Raw genomic sequence first — 17,332 nt, 5'->3', positions numbered from 1 at the left:
CTAAATAAAGCTTATGGCGACTTTATACTACTCAGGGAGATTATGTGCTACTTACAAAAGATTAAATATTGATTGAAGAAGATCAAATCTACCTTGTAGGAGATTACATGCTACTTGAATATTCATGAAAACTTCGTATTCACGATGCAAAATTATATACTACTTGTTGGAAACTAGATAATGCTTGTAGAAGGCTTAATATAACATACTGAAGACTAAATATTGCTGGCAGAACAGTAAATATTGCATGTATAAGACTACAAGCTGAATAAAGCGTGATGGTGACTTAATATTATTTCAACAAAACCATGCATTGATTGAAAATGACTGAATGATGATTACAGAAGATAAAATCCAGATTGCAGAAGATAACATGCTACTTGAAAATTCATACAAATTATGTGTTGATAAAGCAAAACTCTATGCTGCATGTAGGAAGCTAGATACTGCTTGTAAAAGACTAAATATACCTTACTGAAGACTAGATACTATTGGCAAAAAATTAAATATTGCATGGAAAAGACTAAAAGCTAAATAAAGCTTATGGCGACTTTATACTACTCAGGGAGATTATGTGCTACTTACAGAAGAATAAATATTGATTGAAGAAGATCAAATCTACCTTGCAGGAGGTTACATGCTACTTGAATATTCATGAAAACTTCGTATTCACGATGCAAAATTATATACTACTTGTTGGAAACTAGATAATGCTTGTAGAAGGCTTAATATAACATACTGAAGACTAGATATTGCTGGCAGAACAGTAAATATTGCATGTATAAGACTACAAGCTGAATAACGCGTGATGGTGACTTAATATTATTTCTACAAAACTATGTATAGCTTGCAAAAGATAAGATACTGCTTGAAAAAACTGAATGCTGATTTCAGAAGGTCTAATTTAGTTTGCAAAAGGTTATATGCTACTTGTAAATTCATAGAAACTACGTATTGCTGAAACAAAGTTATATACTGCTTGCAGAAAACTTAATATGGCGAACTCAAGATTAGATTCTGCTAACAGAAGAATAAATATTGAATACAAAATACTTAATATCGTTTACAGGAGACTATATACTTTTTGCAAAAGATCATAGATTGATTACAAAAAACTTGATATACCGGATGAAGTCTGAAGAAAACTAAAGATTGATTAGAGAAGGCTAGATATTGCTTGATGGCGTCGGGACACTGCTTGAAACTTTGTGAAGGCTGATTTTGCTGGTTTTCGTGAAAGTGATTTTTCATCAGATATATTATAAATCGCCTTAATCTATAATACGCTCCTATAAGGCATAGACTAGAGAGTCAGGAACATCGCAGAAGTGGAACTGCTGGCTCAAGAAAAACTAATAAATGCTGCCTTCAAACTGAGACATGTTCCCAGACTTTTATGTAAGTTATTATGAAACCTCCTAATGAAGTGTCTTCCTACAGACCAATATCGCTGCTTCCGATGATGTCAAAATTGTTTGAAAGATTTTTATTAAAACGATTAAAACCAATAATAGAGAAGAAAAAGCTTCTGCAATGAATTAAGTTCACTTAATAACAAATAGAAGTAATAGAAAATCTGAAAAGAAAAGATAAAGACCAGGAAAGGATGGCCATACAGATGATTGGAAAGGCTGAGAAAACGACTGAACAAAGGTTGGAGAGCCAAGAAGCGGAATGGGCAGAAAGGTGTGAGACTGAAAAGAGGGTGGTAATGCAAGAATTATCATGAAGAAAGACTGGAAAAGAAAAAAGGCGGTTGGTCAGAAACATATATCAATGGAAAGATACTGGTAATAGAAGATTGAATAATACCTTAAAAGAGAAAAAAGACTAAGCAGAAAGGTGGAAGACTGCAAGAAGGGTATGAATCCAAGAAAAGCATGGCCGTACATAAACGAAGAACTCACGCCTTGTCCGTAAGCGATCTCGGTTGTAAACTCTCTAAATAGAAAAGATTTATCTTCTCTGTCTTGTTATAGATACACTAATTATTAGTGTAATAAGGTTGCGACAGTATATGTTGCTTCCTACCGAGGCAGTATTTCTATAACACTTTATCTTTATGGATCCTCATTAATTTAATATAAGGAATTCACTGTTGCTCTGTGTCTTAACTTTTTCGTCGTAGTAAAACTATTTTTAAAAACTTATTTATTTGAACTTGAATACAAAAAGTTACACTGAATCTAATACAATGAATATTAAGACTAGACTAAAATTATCTCTTAGTTGAGCGCAATTTTATACGACGATTACAAAAGAATCTGATGATTATTTATTTTAAAGTTCCTTTGTTCTCGGGTTATAACTTGTATTTACTTTTATCAGTAAATAGAACAATTTTACAAAAAGAAAAATTTTTATTTTCGTGCTCTTTCGCAAATATTAATCTCATGTTGTGATTCTTTTTATTGATTAACGGGTTTCTTCTCGCCTTTCTACGATGTAAATTAGTAGTGGTGGAACGGATATCTGGTATCTGGCCTATCCAGCTATTTTAAAATCCGGCCGGATACCGGATAGTAACTAAATCCGGTTTTGGCCGGATATTAAAAACTTATTACTTAGTACTCCACCATTCACAGGAATTAGTATCTCTTTTAGGTGTTGGACACTGCAGATAATAATCAAGTTTAACTACAATAAGACCTTTTCATTGAATACAACTTTATTTATCATTAGCAACCTCATTATAACAATCCCAATACGATATATAAAATCTCTTGTTGCTGCAGCTTCATCTAGTTTTCTTCTCTTCGCTTGTAATTCATCATCACATTCATTACTAACAGAACTGTCGCTGTTATCACTTTCGATTATTAATTAAAGTATCCTCTTTTTCATGCATCAAGCCGTTTTGAAAAATCACTTTTTGATTTTGAGAAATAAATTTTTGAAATAATCGAAAATTTTTTCGAATTTTGCAATTTTCGCCGATTAAGTTTTAAAAATTCGTATAAAATCCTGTTCTTGGAAAATGAGTATGAAAATTTCCCAAAGTGTTAATAAGAGTGTCTTCTTTCCAATGAATCAACCCGTTTTGAAAAATAACTTTTAGTTTTTGAGAAAACAATATTTGAAGTTTTGATAAAATTTTCGATGTTGCAATTTTCATCGATAATTTTCAAAATTCGCTATGAAATTAATTTTTTGAAGGATCTTTGTGGAGATATCACCAATTATTGAATAAAGTATGCTCTTTTTAATGCAACAAGCCGTTTTGAAAAATCGCTTTTAGTTTTTGAGAAATTAATTTTTGAAATGATTGACCTTTTTTTCGAATTTTGCAATTTTCGCCGATTAAGTTTTAAAAATTCCTATAAAATTCAACTCTTGGAATATGAGTATGAAAATTTCTCAAAGTGTTAATAAAAGTGTCCTCTTTCCAATGAACTAACCCGTTTTGAAAAATAACTTTTAGTTTTTGAGAAAACTATATTTGAAGTTTTGATGAAATTTTCGATGTTGCAATTTTCATCGATAACTTTCAAAATTCGCTATAAAATTAATTTCTTGAAGGATCCTTGTGGAAATATCACCAATTATTAATTACAGTATCCTCTTTTTAATGCAAAAAGCCGTTTTGAAAAATCACTTTTAGTTCTTAAGAAATAAATTTTTGAAATGATCGACAATTTTTTAGAATTTTACAATTTTTACCGATTAAGTTTTAAAAATTCGTATAAAATGCAGTTCTTGGAATATGAGTATGAAAATTTCCCAAAGTGTTAATAAAAGTGTCCTCTTTCCAATGAACCAACACGTTTTGTAAAATAGCTTTTAGTTTTTGAGAAAACAATATTTGAAGTTTTGATAAAATTTTCGATGTTGAAATTTTCATCGATAATTTTCAAAATTCGCTATAAAATTAATTTCTTGAAGGATCGTTGTGGAATTATCACCAATTATTAATTAAAGTATCTTCTTTTTAATGCAAAAAGCAGTTTTGAAAAATCACTTTCAGTTCTTGAGAAATAAGTTTTTGAAATGATCGACAATTTTTTCGAATTTTGCAATTTTCGCCGATTAAGTTTTAAAAATTCGTATAAAATCCAGTTCTTGGAATATGAGTATGAAAATTTCCCAAAGTGTTAATAAAAGTGTCCTCTTTCCAATGAACCAACACGTTTTGTAAAATAGCTTTTAGTTTTTGAGAAAACAATATTTGAAGTTTTGATAAAATTTTTGATGTTGAAATTTTCATCGATAATTTTCAAAATTCGCTATAAAATTAATTTCTTGAAAGATCGTTGTGAAATTATCACCAATTATTAATTAAAGTATCCTCTTTTTAATGCAACAAGCAGTTTTGAAAAATCCCTTTCAGTTCTTGAGAAATAAATTTTTGAAATGATCGCCAATTTTTTCGATTTTTGCAATTTTCGCCAATTAAGTTTTAAAAATTCGTATAAAATCCATTTCTTGGAATATAAATATGAAAATTTTCCAAAGTGTTAATAAAAGTGTCCTCTTTCCAATGAACCGACACGTCTTGAAAAATAACTTTTAGTTTTTGAGAAAACAATATTTGAAGTTTTGATAAAATGTTCGATGTTGCAGTTTTCATCGATAATTTTCAAAATTCGCTATAAAATTAATTTTTTGAAGGATCCTTGTGGAGATATCACCAATTATTGAATAAAGTATCCTCTTTTTAATGCAACAAGCCGTTTTGAAAAATTGCTTTTTGATTTTGAGAAATAAATTTTTGATTTGATCGACAATAGTTTCGATTTTTGCAATTTTCGCCGATTAAGTTTTAAAAATTCGTATAAAATCCATTTCTTGGAATATAAATATGAAAATTTCCCAAAGTGTCAATAAAAGTGTCCTCTTTCCAATGAACCAACACGTTTTGAAAAATAACTTTTAGTTTTTGAGAAAACAATAATTGAAGTTTTATGTTGCAATTTTCATCGATAATTTTCAAAATTCGCTATAAAATTAATTTCTTGAAATATCCTTGTGGAATTATCACCAATTATTAATTAAAGTATCCTCTTTTTAATGCAACAAGCAGTTTTGAAAAATTCCTTTCAGTTATTGAGAAATAAATTTTTGAAGTAATCGCCAATTTTTTCGAATTTTGCAATTTTTACCAGTTTTAAAAATTCGTATAAAATCCATTTCTTGGAATATGAGGATGAAAATTTCCCAAAGTGTTAATAAAAGTGTCCTCTTTCCAATGAACCAACCAGTTTTGAAAAATAACTTTTAGTTTTTGAGAAAACAATATTTGAAGTTTTTACAAAAATTTTCGATGTTGCAATTTTCATCGATAACATTCAAAATTCGCTATAAAATTAATTTTTTGAAGGATCCTTGTGGAGATATCACCAATTATTGAATAAAGTATCCTCTTTTTAATGCAACAAGCCGTTTTGAAAAATTGCTTTTTGATTTTGAGAAATAAATTTTTGATTTGATCGACAATAGTTTCGATTTTTGCAATTTTCGCCGATTAAGTTTTAAAAATTCGTATAAAATCCATTTCTTGGAATGTAAATATGAAAATTTCCCAAAGTGTTAATAAGAGTGTCCTCTTTTCAATGAACCAACACGTTTTGAAAAGTAACTTTTAGTTTTTGAGAAAACAATATTTGAAGTTTTGTTAAAATTTTCGATATTGCAATTTTCATCGATAACTTTCAAAATTCGCTATAAAATTAATTTCTTGAAGGATCGTTGTGGAATTATCACCAATTATTAATTAAAGTATCCTCTTTTTAATGCAAAAAGCCGTTTTGAAAAATCACTTTCAGTTCTTGAGAAATAAATTTTTGAAATGATCGACAATTTTTTCGATTTAGCAATTTTCCCCGATTAAGTTTTAAAAATTCGTATAAAATCCATTTCTTGGAATATAAATATGAAAATTTCCCAAAGTGTTAATAAAAGTGTCCTCTTTCCAATGAACCAACACGTTTTGAAAAATAACTTTTAGTTTTTGAGAAAACAATATTTGAAGTTTTGATAAAATTTTCGATGTTGCAATTTTCATCGATAATTTTCAAAATTCGCTATAAAATTAATTTCTTGAAATATCCTTGTGGAATTATCACCAATTATTAATTAAAGTATCCTCTTTTTAATGCAACAAGCCGTTTTGAAAAATCGTTTTTTGATTTTGAGAAATAAATTTTTGATATGATCGACAATTTTTGCAATTTTCGCCGATTAAGTTTTAAAAATTCGTATAAAATCCATTTCTTGGAATATAAATATGAAAATTTCCTAAAGTGTTAATAAGGGTGTCCTCTTTCCAATGAACCAACCCGTTTTAAAAAATAACTTTTAGTTTTTGAGAAAACAATGTTTGAAGTTTTAATAAAATTTTCAATGTTGCAGTTTTATAGATAATTTTCAAAATTCGCCATAAAGTTAATTTCTTGAAGGATCCTTGTGGAATTATCATCAATTATTAATTAAAGTATCCTCTTTTTAATGTAACTTTTGAAAAATAACTTTTAGTTTTTGAGAAAACAATATTTGAAGTTTTGCAAAAATTTTCGATGTTGCAATTTTCATCGATAATCTTCAAAATTCGCTATAAAATTAATTTCTTGAAGAATACTTGTGGATATATCAGCAATTATTAAGTATAGTATCCTCTTTTTAATACAAAAAGCCGTTTTGAAAAATCAGTTTTAGTTCTTGAGAAATAAATTTTTGAAATGATAGACAATTTTTTCGAATTTTACAATTTTCGCCGATTAAGTTTTAAAAATTTGTATAAAATCGATTTCTTGGAATATGAGTATGAAAATTTTCCAATATGTTAATACAGGTGTCTCCTTTCCAATGAACAAACCCGTTTTGAAAAATCACTTTCAGTTCGTGAGAAAAAAATTTTTGAAATGATGGACTATTTTTCGAATTTTCAATTTTCGCCGATTAAGTTTAAAAATTCCTATAAAATCCAGTTCTTTTAATATGAGTGTGAAAATTTCCTAATGTGTTAATAAAAGTGTCCTCTTTCCAATGAACCAACACGTTTTGAAAAATAACGTTTAGTTTTTGAGAAAACAATATTTGAAGTTTTGATAAAATTTTCGTTGTTGCAATTTTCATCGATAACTTTCAAAATTCGCTATAAAATTAATTTCTTGAAGGATCGTTGTGGAATTATCACCAATTATTAATTAAAGTGTCCTCTTTTTAATGCAAAAAGCCGTTTTGAAAAATCACTTTCAGTTCTTGAGACATAAATTTTTGAAATGATCGACAATTTTTCCGATTGAGCAATTTTCGCCGATTAAGTTTTAAAAATTCGTATAAAATCCATTTCTTGGAATATAAATATGAAAATTTCCCAAAGTGTTAATAAAAGTGTCCTCTTTCCAATGAACCAACACGTTTTGAAAAATAACTTTTAGTTTTTGAGAAAACAATATTTGAAGTTTTTACAAAAATTTTCGATGTTGCAATTTTCATCGATAACATTCAAAATTCGCTATAAAATTAATTTTTTGAAGGATCCTTGTGGAGATATCACCAATTATTGAATAAAGTATCCTCTTTTTAATGCAAAAAGCCGTTTTGAAAAATCACTTTCAGTTCTTGAGAAATAAATTTTTGAAATGATCGCCAATTTTTTCGAATTTTGCAATTTTCGCCGATTAAGTTTTAAAAATTCGTATAAAATCCATTTCTTGGAATATAAATATGAAAATTTCCCAAAGTGTTAATAAAAGTGTCCTCTTTCCAATGAACCAACACGTTTTGAAAAATAACTTCTAGTTTTTGAGAAAGCAATATTTGAAGTTTTGATAAAATTTTTGATGTTGCAATTTTCATCGATAATTTTCAAAATTCGCTATAAAATTAATTTCTTGAAATATCCTTGTGGAATTATCACCAATTATTAATTAAGGTATCCTCTTTTTAATGCAACAAGCCATTTTGAAAAATCACTTTCAATTGTTGAGAAATAAATTTTTGAAATGATGGACTATTTTTTCAAATTCTGCAATTTTCGCCGATTAAGTTTTAAAAATTCCTATAAAATTCAGCTCTTGGAATATGAGTATGAAAATTTCCCAAAGTGTTAATAAAAGTGTCTTCTTTCCAATGAACCAACACGTTTTGAAAAATAACTTTTAGTTTTTGAGAAAACAATATTTGAAGTTTTGATAAAATGTTCGATGTTGCAGTTTTCATGGATAATTTTCAAAATTCGCCATAAAGTTAATTTCTTGAAGGATCGTTGTGGAATTATCACCAATTATTAATTAAAGTATCCTCTTTTTAATGCAAAAAACCGTTTTGAAAAATCACTTTCAGTTCTTGAGAAATAAATTTTTGAAATGATCGACAATATTTTCGATTTTTGCAATGTTCGCCGATTAAGTTTTAAAAATTCGTATAAAATCCATTTCTTGGAATATAAATATGAAAATTTCCCAAAGTGTTAATAAAAGTGTCCTCTTTCCAATGAACCAACACGTTTTGAAAAATAACTTTTAGTTTTTGAGAAAACAATATTTGAAGTTTTAGTAAAATTTTCGATGTTGCAATTTTCATCGATAATTTTCAAAATTCGCTATAAAATTAATTTCTTGAAGGATCGTTGTGGAATTATCACCAATTATTAATTAAAGTATCTTCTTTTTAATGCAAAAAGCAGTTTTGAAAAATCACTTTCAGTTCTTGAGAAATAAGTTTTTGAAATGATCGACAATTTTTTCGAATTTTGCAATTTTCGTCGATTAAGTTTTAAAAATTCATATAAAATCCAGTTCTTGGAATATGAGTATGAAAATTTCCCAAAGTGTTAATAAAAGTGTCCTCTTTCCAATGAACCAACACGTTTTGAAAAATAACGTTTAGTTTTTGAGAAAACAATATTTGAAGTTTTGATAAAATTTTCGTTGTTGCAATTTTCATCGATAACTTTCAAAATTCGCTATAAAATTAATTTCTTGAAGGATCGTTGTGGAATTATCACCAATTATTAATTAAAGTATCCTCTTTTTAATGCAAAAAACCGTTTTGAAAAATCACTTTCAGTTCTTGAGAAATAAATTTTTGAAATGATCGACAATTTTTTCGATTTAGCAATTTTCGCCGATTAAGTTTTAAAAATTCGTATAAAATCCATTTCTTGGAATATAAATATGAAAATTTCCCAAAGTGTTAATAAAAGTGTCCTCTTTCCAATGAACCAACACGTTTTGAAAAATAACTTTTAGTTTTTGAGAAAACAATATTTGAAGTTTTTACAAAAATTTTCGATGTTGCAATTTTCATCGATAACATTCAAAATTCGCTATAAAATTAATTTTTTGAAGGATCCTTGTGGAGATATCACCAATTATTGAATAAAGTATCCTCTTTTTAATGCTACAAGCCGTTTTGAAAAATCGCTTTTTGATTTTGAGAAATAAATTTTTGATATGATCGCAAATTTTTTCGAATTTTGCAATTTTCGCCGATTAAGTTTTAAAAATTCGTATAAAATCCATTTCTTGGAATATAAATATGAAAATTTCCCAAAGTGTTAATAAAAGTGTCCTCTTTCCAATAAACCAACACGTTTTGAAAAATAACTTTTAGTTTTTGAGAAAACAACATTTGAAGTTTTGATACCATTTTCGATGTTGCAATTTTCATCGATAATTTTCAAAATTCGCTATAAAATTAATTTCTTGAAGAATCTTTGTGGAAATATCACCAATTATTGATTAAAGTATCCTCTTTTTAATGCAACAACCCATTTTGAAAAATTACTTTTAGTTTTTGAAAAACAGTATTTGAAGTTTTGATAAATTTTTCGTTGATTTCAAAATTTGCTATAAAATTCATTTCTTGAAGGATCTTTGTGGAAATATCACCAATTATTAATTAAAGTATTAACTTTTAGACTGATTTTCCTTCCTAGGAATGTTTAAGCACTAATTTTCTAATTTTGATAATTCTTTGTCCTCTTTGTGTAGACTTTTCGAATAAAAAGCTAGATTTTCGCGCGAATAATACAAAAAAGTCAATTAGGGAATTCCCCTTGTCAAGTGTTAAAGGTCTACATGAAATTGTTCTTAGTTTTTGTACTATTTTGGTTTATTTTTAAATTTTTTATTAGATTGAATAAATTTTTGTATTTTGTGTTTGTTTTTTTAATATGCAATTATTAAATTATTGAAAATCAATTTATTTTTTTTCCTAGCTGTTTTTTAATTTGAATATTTTTTAGTAAGAAATTATTATTACTCTATTGTACGAGTTTGGATCGATTCGGAATCAATAAGTCAATTAAAAAAATTCTTCGAGAACTACATAAGTTATTTTCGAAGTAAAAATAAAAAAAAATATTCAGTTTATGTAACGTTTCTGAACGAACAATGAAGCTGTAAAGATGATTTAGAATGGTTTTTTCCTTTTAATTTTTATTTGCTAAACAGCCGGAGAAAATCGGTTTATAAATCGATTATTTTTTTCTTAATCAAAATTATTATCGATTGACATTTTATTATCTTTTTTTTGACATATTTTTGATTTGTTTATTTTGTGCAAACCTCAATTTTAACGTCCCTTTTTTCGTTAATTTTTCTTTTTTAAATTCTTTTTAAATTTAATTTTTTCTTATTTTATTTTCAAGAAGAAAAATGGATGCGAAAAATAAATATTTAGAGGAGGTCGAAAGAAAATTAATAGCCACGCGAAAATGCATGGAAATGATGAACGAAAAGTGTATGAATAAATTCAAAAATAAGCAGACTTCGGATAAATTACCGTGGTGAGTTGATTTCTTTAATGAACACTTACTATTTTAATTCCTCTATAATATATATTATAACAAATTTTTAAGTTCCATTTTTGCTGCACGTTTTTATTGTTAATTGTTAACTCGTAAGAGACACTGCGTATTGCGAACCGGTTCGTTTTCGAATCGCGTCCGAGGTTATTCTGACCGCTTTTCATCGCTCCCGTTCGCTTTAAACGCAAATTAATCGTTTATAGCCTTTCTTTTCTCACCGGAAAATTATTTTTATATGATTTCGACGAAAACAGGGTTTTTTCAAAAGATACACCGAATTTCTATTTAATTTAGTGGTCATCTTGGGTTTTTAATTAGATAATCATTTATATATATATATATTCTAACAATAAATTTTTTCTTCAGATTATGCAACAAAAATTTTGTAAAATCCAACAAATTAGATAACCTCATATAAACAATTTCCAACAATCCGAGACGCAACAAATAGGTTACAGCAAATTCCATCCAGAGAAATAATATCATAACCGCTTGCGGCATAATCAAAATGTATTTATGTTTTCATCATCATAGTAAATTTAAATAGTGCAGGAAACTGTAAATTTAAATTCTTTGGCGACACTAAAAAAAAGTTTATTTTTAGCTTTATTCTAAAACAATAAGAAATAGACCTATCTAACCCCATATTGTTCTAACCCCAGTGGTTATTTCCATTTAAAAAAACGAAAATTTCAAAATATCTCAAAATCATCTGTCTCACTGAGCAGAATTGAATTGTCCGAAATTTGGACGAAAAACTCGTTTAACCCTCGCGACGTAATTATTAAAACACAGCAGGGTTTCATAATTAAATCCGAAAACAATAAAACACAGCAAATCACTTATCTAACTCTCCTAAAAGAAAGGCTACTCCAAAAGGGTTTTTTTTATAAAAACTGTCATTTCCCAGTTCCATGCAGTAAATGCCATGATTTTGCTCACACGACCGATAAATGTAATGTTCCAGTAAAATGCTCCAAATGCTTGGGTCCGCACAGTACCACCAAATGTACCTCCCAACTACCAGAGAAGTGTAGGTCCTGTGGCATTGAAGCTCTTGTTGCCTCAAATAAGTCGCGTGGACCCCCAAATTAATTAAATGACTACTTTCTAAGTTCCTCGATCCTTTGTGTCTCCGATAATTATGGATAATTGGAACCCTTCCATCAATACTTGTGTACAAAAAACCGTTTGTGATGGGAAATTTCGGTTCTTGATTTAATTGGGTTGATTTTTGTTGGTGGTGGTGATGTTGACGGTGGTGGATTTCGTTGTTGGAGGATTCGATGATGATTTCTGATTGTTGCGGAATTTCTGGGTGGTTGCCACACTCCATGGCGATATGAACCAAGGAAATAAACACAAAACCTATAAAGAAAAGAATGTGCTTTTTAGTGGTGAAAGCAGCATTAAAAAAGCTTATTTAGTTCTTGAGATATAAATTTTTGAGTTTATACCAATTCTTATTAACTTAGTAATTTTTAACAATCGGTGAAAAATCGATTTCCTTTTGAAACTTCATGAAACTATCACCACTTATAGAGGAAGGTGTGATCTTTTTGATGGCGAAAACAGTTTTTGAAAATTTCGATTAGTTTTTAAGAAAAAAAAATTTTAACTTGACCCAATTTTATTGAAATTTTTAGTTATCCTTCATTAATTAAAAAAATTGTGAAAAGTCGATTAATTCGAAAATCTTTTTGTATATTTTCCCACTAACAAGAAAAGGAATATACTTTTTAATGCCGAAAACCCAATTAAAAAAGCTCATTTATTTGTTGAGATATTAATTTTTGAGTTTTATTAACTTCGCAATTTTTAAAAATCCGTGAAAAATAGATTTCTTTTTGATACTTCATGAAACTATCACCACTTATAAAGGAAAGTGTGATCTTTTTAATGACACAAACAGTTTTTGAAAATTTTGATTAGTTTTTGAGAAAAAATTTTTTAAATTTTACGCAACTTTATTGAAATTTTTAGTTATCTCTCATTAATTAAAAAATTCGTGAAAATTCGATTAATTCGAAAATATTTTTGGATATTTTACCACTAATAAAGGAAGGAATATACATTTTAATGCCGAAAATCGCATTAAAAAAGCTTATTTAGTTCTTGAGATATTGATTTTTGAGTTTATATCAATTCTTATTAACTTTATAATTTTTGAAAATCGGTGAAAAATCGATTTCTTTTTGAAACTTCATGAAACTATCACCACTTATAGAGGAAGGTGTGATCTTTTTGATGGCGAAACAGTTTTTGAACATTTCGATTAGTTTTTGAGAAAAGAAATTTTTAACTTGACCCAATTTTAATGAAATTTTAGTTATCCCTCAATAATTAAAAGAATTGTGAAAAGTCGATTAATACGAAAATTTTTTTGGATATTTTACCACTAACAAAGAAAGGAATATACTTTTTAATGCCGAAAACCACATTTGATAAGCTTATTTAGATCTTGAGATATTAATTTTTGAGTTTATATCAATTTTTATTAACTTTGCCAGTTTTAAAAATCGGTGAAAAATCGATTCATTTTTGTAATTCCATGAAACTATTACCACTTATAAAGGAAAGTGTGATCTTTTTAATGGCGAAAACAGTTTATGAAAATTTCGATTCGTTTTTGAGAAAAAAAAATTTTAACTTTACCCAATTTTATAGAAATTTTTAGTTATTCCTCATTAATTAAAAAATTCGTGAAAAGTGGATTAATTCGAAAATCTTTTTGGATATTTTACCACTAATAAGAAAAGGATTATTCCTTTTAATGGCGAAAACCGCATTAAAAAAACTTATTTAGTTCTTGAGATATTAATTTTTGAGTTTATATCAATTTTTATTAACTTTGTAATTTTTAAAAATCGGTGAAAAATCGATTTTTTTTTTAGAATTCCATGAAACTATCACCACTTATAAAGAAAAGTGTGATCTTTTTAATGGCAAAAACAGTTTTTGAAAATCTCGATTAGTTTTTGAGAAAAAAATTTTTAATTTGACACATTTTTTTTGATATTTTTAGTTATCCCTCATTAATTAAAAAAATCGTGAAAATTCGATTAATTCGAATATCTTTTTGGATATTTTACCACTAATAAAGAAAGGAATATACTTTTTAATGGCGAAAACCGCATTAAAAAAGCTTATTCAGTTCTTGCGATATTAATTTTTGAGTTTATATCAATTCTTATTAACTTTGTAATTTTTAAAAATCGGTGAAAAATCAATTTCTTTTTGAAATTTCATGAAATTGTCACCACTTATAAAGAAAAGTGTGATCTTTTTAATGGCAAAAACAGTTTTTGAAAATCTCGATTAGTTTTTGAGGAAAAAATTTTTAACTTGACAGAATTTTTTTGAAATTCTTAGTTATCCCTGTTTAATTAAAAAATTCGTGAAAAGTCGATTAATTCGAAAATCTTTTTAGGTATTTTACCACTAATAAAGAAAGGAATATACTTTTTAATGGCGAAAACCGCATTAAAAAAGCTTATTCAGTTCTTGAGATATTAATTTTTGAGTTTATATCAATTCTTATTAACTTTGTAATTTTTAAAAATCGGTGAAAAATCAATTTCTTTTTGAAATTTCATGAAATTATCACCACTTATAAAGAAAAGTGTGATCTTTTTAATGGCAAAAACAGTTTTTGAAAATCTCGATTAGTTTTTGAGAAAAAAATTTTTAATTTGACACATTTTTTTTGATATTTTTAGTTATCCCTCATTAATTAAAAAAATCGTGAAAATTCGATTAATTCGAATATCTTTTTGAATATTTTACCACTAATAAAGAAAGGAATATATTTTTTAATGGCGAAAACCGCATTAAAAAAGCTTATTCAGTTCTTGAGATATTAATTTTTGAGTTTATATCAATTCTTATTAACTTTGTAATTTTTAAAAATCGGTGAAAAATCAATTTCTTTTTGAAATTTCATGAAATTATCACCACTTATAAAGAAAAGTGTGATCTTTTTAATGGCAAAAACAGTTTTTGAAAATCTCGATTAGTTTTTGAGAAAAAAATTTTTAATTTGACACATTTTTTTTGATATTTTTAGTTATCCCTCATTAATTAAAAAAATCGTGAAAATTCGATTAATTCGAATATCTTTTTGGATATTTTACCACTAATAAAGAAAGGAATATACTTTTTAATGGCGAAAACCGCATTAAAAAAGCTTATTCAGTTCTTGAGATATTAATTTTTGAGTTTATATCAATTCTTATTAACTTTGTAATTTTTAAAAATCGGTGAAAAATCAATTTCTTTTTGAAATTTCATGAAATTATCACCACTTATAAAGAAAAGTGTGATCTTTTTAATGGCAAAAACAGTTTTTGAAAATCTCGATTAGTTTTTGAGAAAAAAATTTTTAATTTGACACATTTTTTTTGATATTTTTAGTTATCCCTCATTAATTAAAAAAATCGTGAAAATTCGATTAATTCGAATATCTTTTTGGATATTTTACCACTAATAAAGAAAGGAATATACTTTTTAATGGCGAAAACCGCATTAAAAAAGCTTATTCAGTTCTTGAGATATTAATTTTTGAGTTTATATCAATTTTTATTAACTTTGTAATTTTTAAAAATCGGTGAAAAATCGATTTTTTTCTTTTGAATTCCATGAAACTATCACCACTTATAAAGAAAAGTGTGATCTTTTTAATGGCACAAACAGTTTTTGAAAATCTCGATTAGTTTTTGAGAAAAAAATTTTTAATTTGACACATTTTTTTTGATATTTTTAGTTATCCCTCATTAATTAAAAAAATCGTGAAAATTCGATTAATTCGAATATCTTTTTGGATATTTTACCACTAATAAAGAAAGGAATATACTTTTTAATGGCGAAAACCGCATTAAAAAAGCTTATTCAGTTCTTGAGATATTAATTTTTGAGTTTATATCAATTCTTATTAACTTTGTAATTTTTAAAAATCGGTGAAAAATCAATTTCTTTTTGAAATTTCATGAAATTATCACCACTTATAAAGAAAAGTGTGATCTTTTTAATGGCAAAAACAGTTTTTGAAAATCTCGATTAGTTTTTGAGAAAAAAATTTTTAATTTGACACATTTTTTTTGATATTTTTAGTTATCCCTCATTAATTAAAAAAATCGTGAAAATTCGATTAATTCGAATATCTTTTTGGATATTTTACCACTAATAAAGAAAGGAATATACTTTTTAATGGCGAAAACCGCATTAAAAAAGCTTATTCAGTTCTTGAGATATTAATTTTTGAGTTTATATCAATTCTTATTAACTTTGTAATTTTTAAAAATCGGTGAAAAATCAATTTCTTTTTGAAATTTCATGAAATTGTCACCACTTATAAAGAAAAGTGTGATCTTTTTAATGGCAAAAACAGTTTTTGAAAATCTCGATTAGTTTTTGAGGAAAAAATTTTTAACTTGACAGAATTTTTTTGAAATTCTTAGTTATCCCTGTTTAATTAAAAAATTCGTGAAAAGTCGATTAATTCGAAAATCTTTTTAGGTATTTTACCACTAATAAAGAAAGGAATATACTTTTTAATGGCGAAAACCGCATTAAAAAAGCTTATTCAGTTCTTGAGATATTAATTTTTGAGTTTATATCAATTCTTATTAACTTTGTAATTTTTAAAAATCGGTGAAAAATCAATTTCTTTTTGAAATTTCATGAAATTATCACCACTTATAAAGAAAAGTGTGATCTTTTTAATGGCAAAAACAGTTTTTGAAAATCTCGATTAGTTTTTGAGAAAAAAATTTTTAATTTGACACATTTTTTTTGATATTTTTAGTTATCCCTCATTAATTAAAAAAATCGTGAAAATTCGATTAATTCGAATATCTTTTTGAATATTTTACCACTAATAAAGAAAGGAATATATTTTTTAATGGCGAAAACCGCATTAAAAAAGCTTATTCAGTTCTTGAGATATTAATTTTTGAGTTTATATCAATTCTTATTAACTTTGTAATTTTTAAAAATCGGTGAAAAATCAATTTCTTTTTGAAATTTCATGAAATTATCACCACTTATAAAGAAAAGTGTGATCTTTTTAATGGCAAAAACAGTTTTTGAAAATCTCGATTAGTTTTTGAGAAAAAAATTTTTAATTTGACACATTTTTTTTGATATTTTTAGTTATCCCTCATTAATTAAAAAAATCGTGAAAATTCGATTAATTCGAATATCTTTTTGGATATTTTACCACTAATAAAGAAAGGAATATACTTTTTAATGGCGAAAACCGCATTAAAAAAGCTTATTCAGTTCTTGAGATATTAATTTTTGAGTTTATATCAATTCTTATTAACTTTGTAATTTTTAAAAATCGGTGAAAAATCAATTTCTTTTTGAAATTTCATGAAATTATCACCACTTATAAAGAAAAGTGTGATCTTTTTAATGGCAAAAACAGTTTTTGAAAATCTCGATTAGTTTTTGAGAAAAAAATTTTTAATTTGACACATTTTTTTTGATATTTTTAGTTATCCCTCATTAATTAAAAAAATCGTGAAAATTCGATTAATTCGAATATCTTTTTGGATATTTTACCACTAATAAAGAAAG

The 17,332-nt window shown here is 26.6% G+C and overlaps 2 protein-coding genes across 3 annotated transcripts in view; one reads left to right on the top strand and one right to left on the bottom strand.

Moving 5' to 3' along the window:
• The window catches only part of LOC111421271 (calcium release-activated calcium channel protein 1-like), a 37,859-nt gene extending 26,968 nt beyond the window's left edge, over nucleotides 1-10,891 (bottom strand). Inside the window, exon 1 of one of the 2 annotated variants that reach the window (XM_071200875.1) lies at nucleotides 10,762-10,891. The gene's annotated coding sequence lies outside the window, so the exon portion shown is untranslated. Of the gene's footprint in view, nucleotides 1-1,907; nucleotides 2,189-10,761 lie in introns of those variants that run through there. The other variant, XM_071200876.1, reaches the window with a different exon arrangement.
• LOC111419934 (fructose-bisphosphate aldolase) overlaps nucleotides 10,602-17,332 on the top strand; it is a 42,873-nt gene continuing 36,142 nt past the window's right edge. Inside the window, exon 1 of the mRNA XM_023052820.2 lies at nucleotides 10,602-10,732. Within this exon, the coding sequence (XP_022908588.2) occupies nucleotides 10,602-10,732 (131 nt within the window). The remainder of the gene's footprint in view (nucleotides 10,733-17,332) is intronic.

The sequence above is a fragment of the Onthophagus taurus genome, unplaced genomic scaffold, assembly GCF_036711975.1.
Source record: "Onthophagus taurus isolate NC unplaced genomic scaffold, IU_Otau_3.0 ScKx7SY_15, whole genome shotgun sequence".
In the NCBI taxonomy this organism is placed as follows: Eukaryota; Metazoa; Arthropoda; class Insecta; order Coleoptera; family Scarabaeidae; genus Onthophagus; species Onthophagus taurus.
The sequence above is the reverse complement of the archived record's forward strand: the minus strand, read 5'-3'. Positions and strand labels throughout refer to the sequence as shown.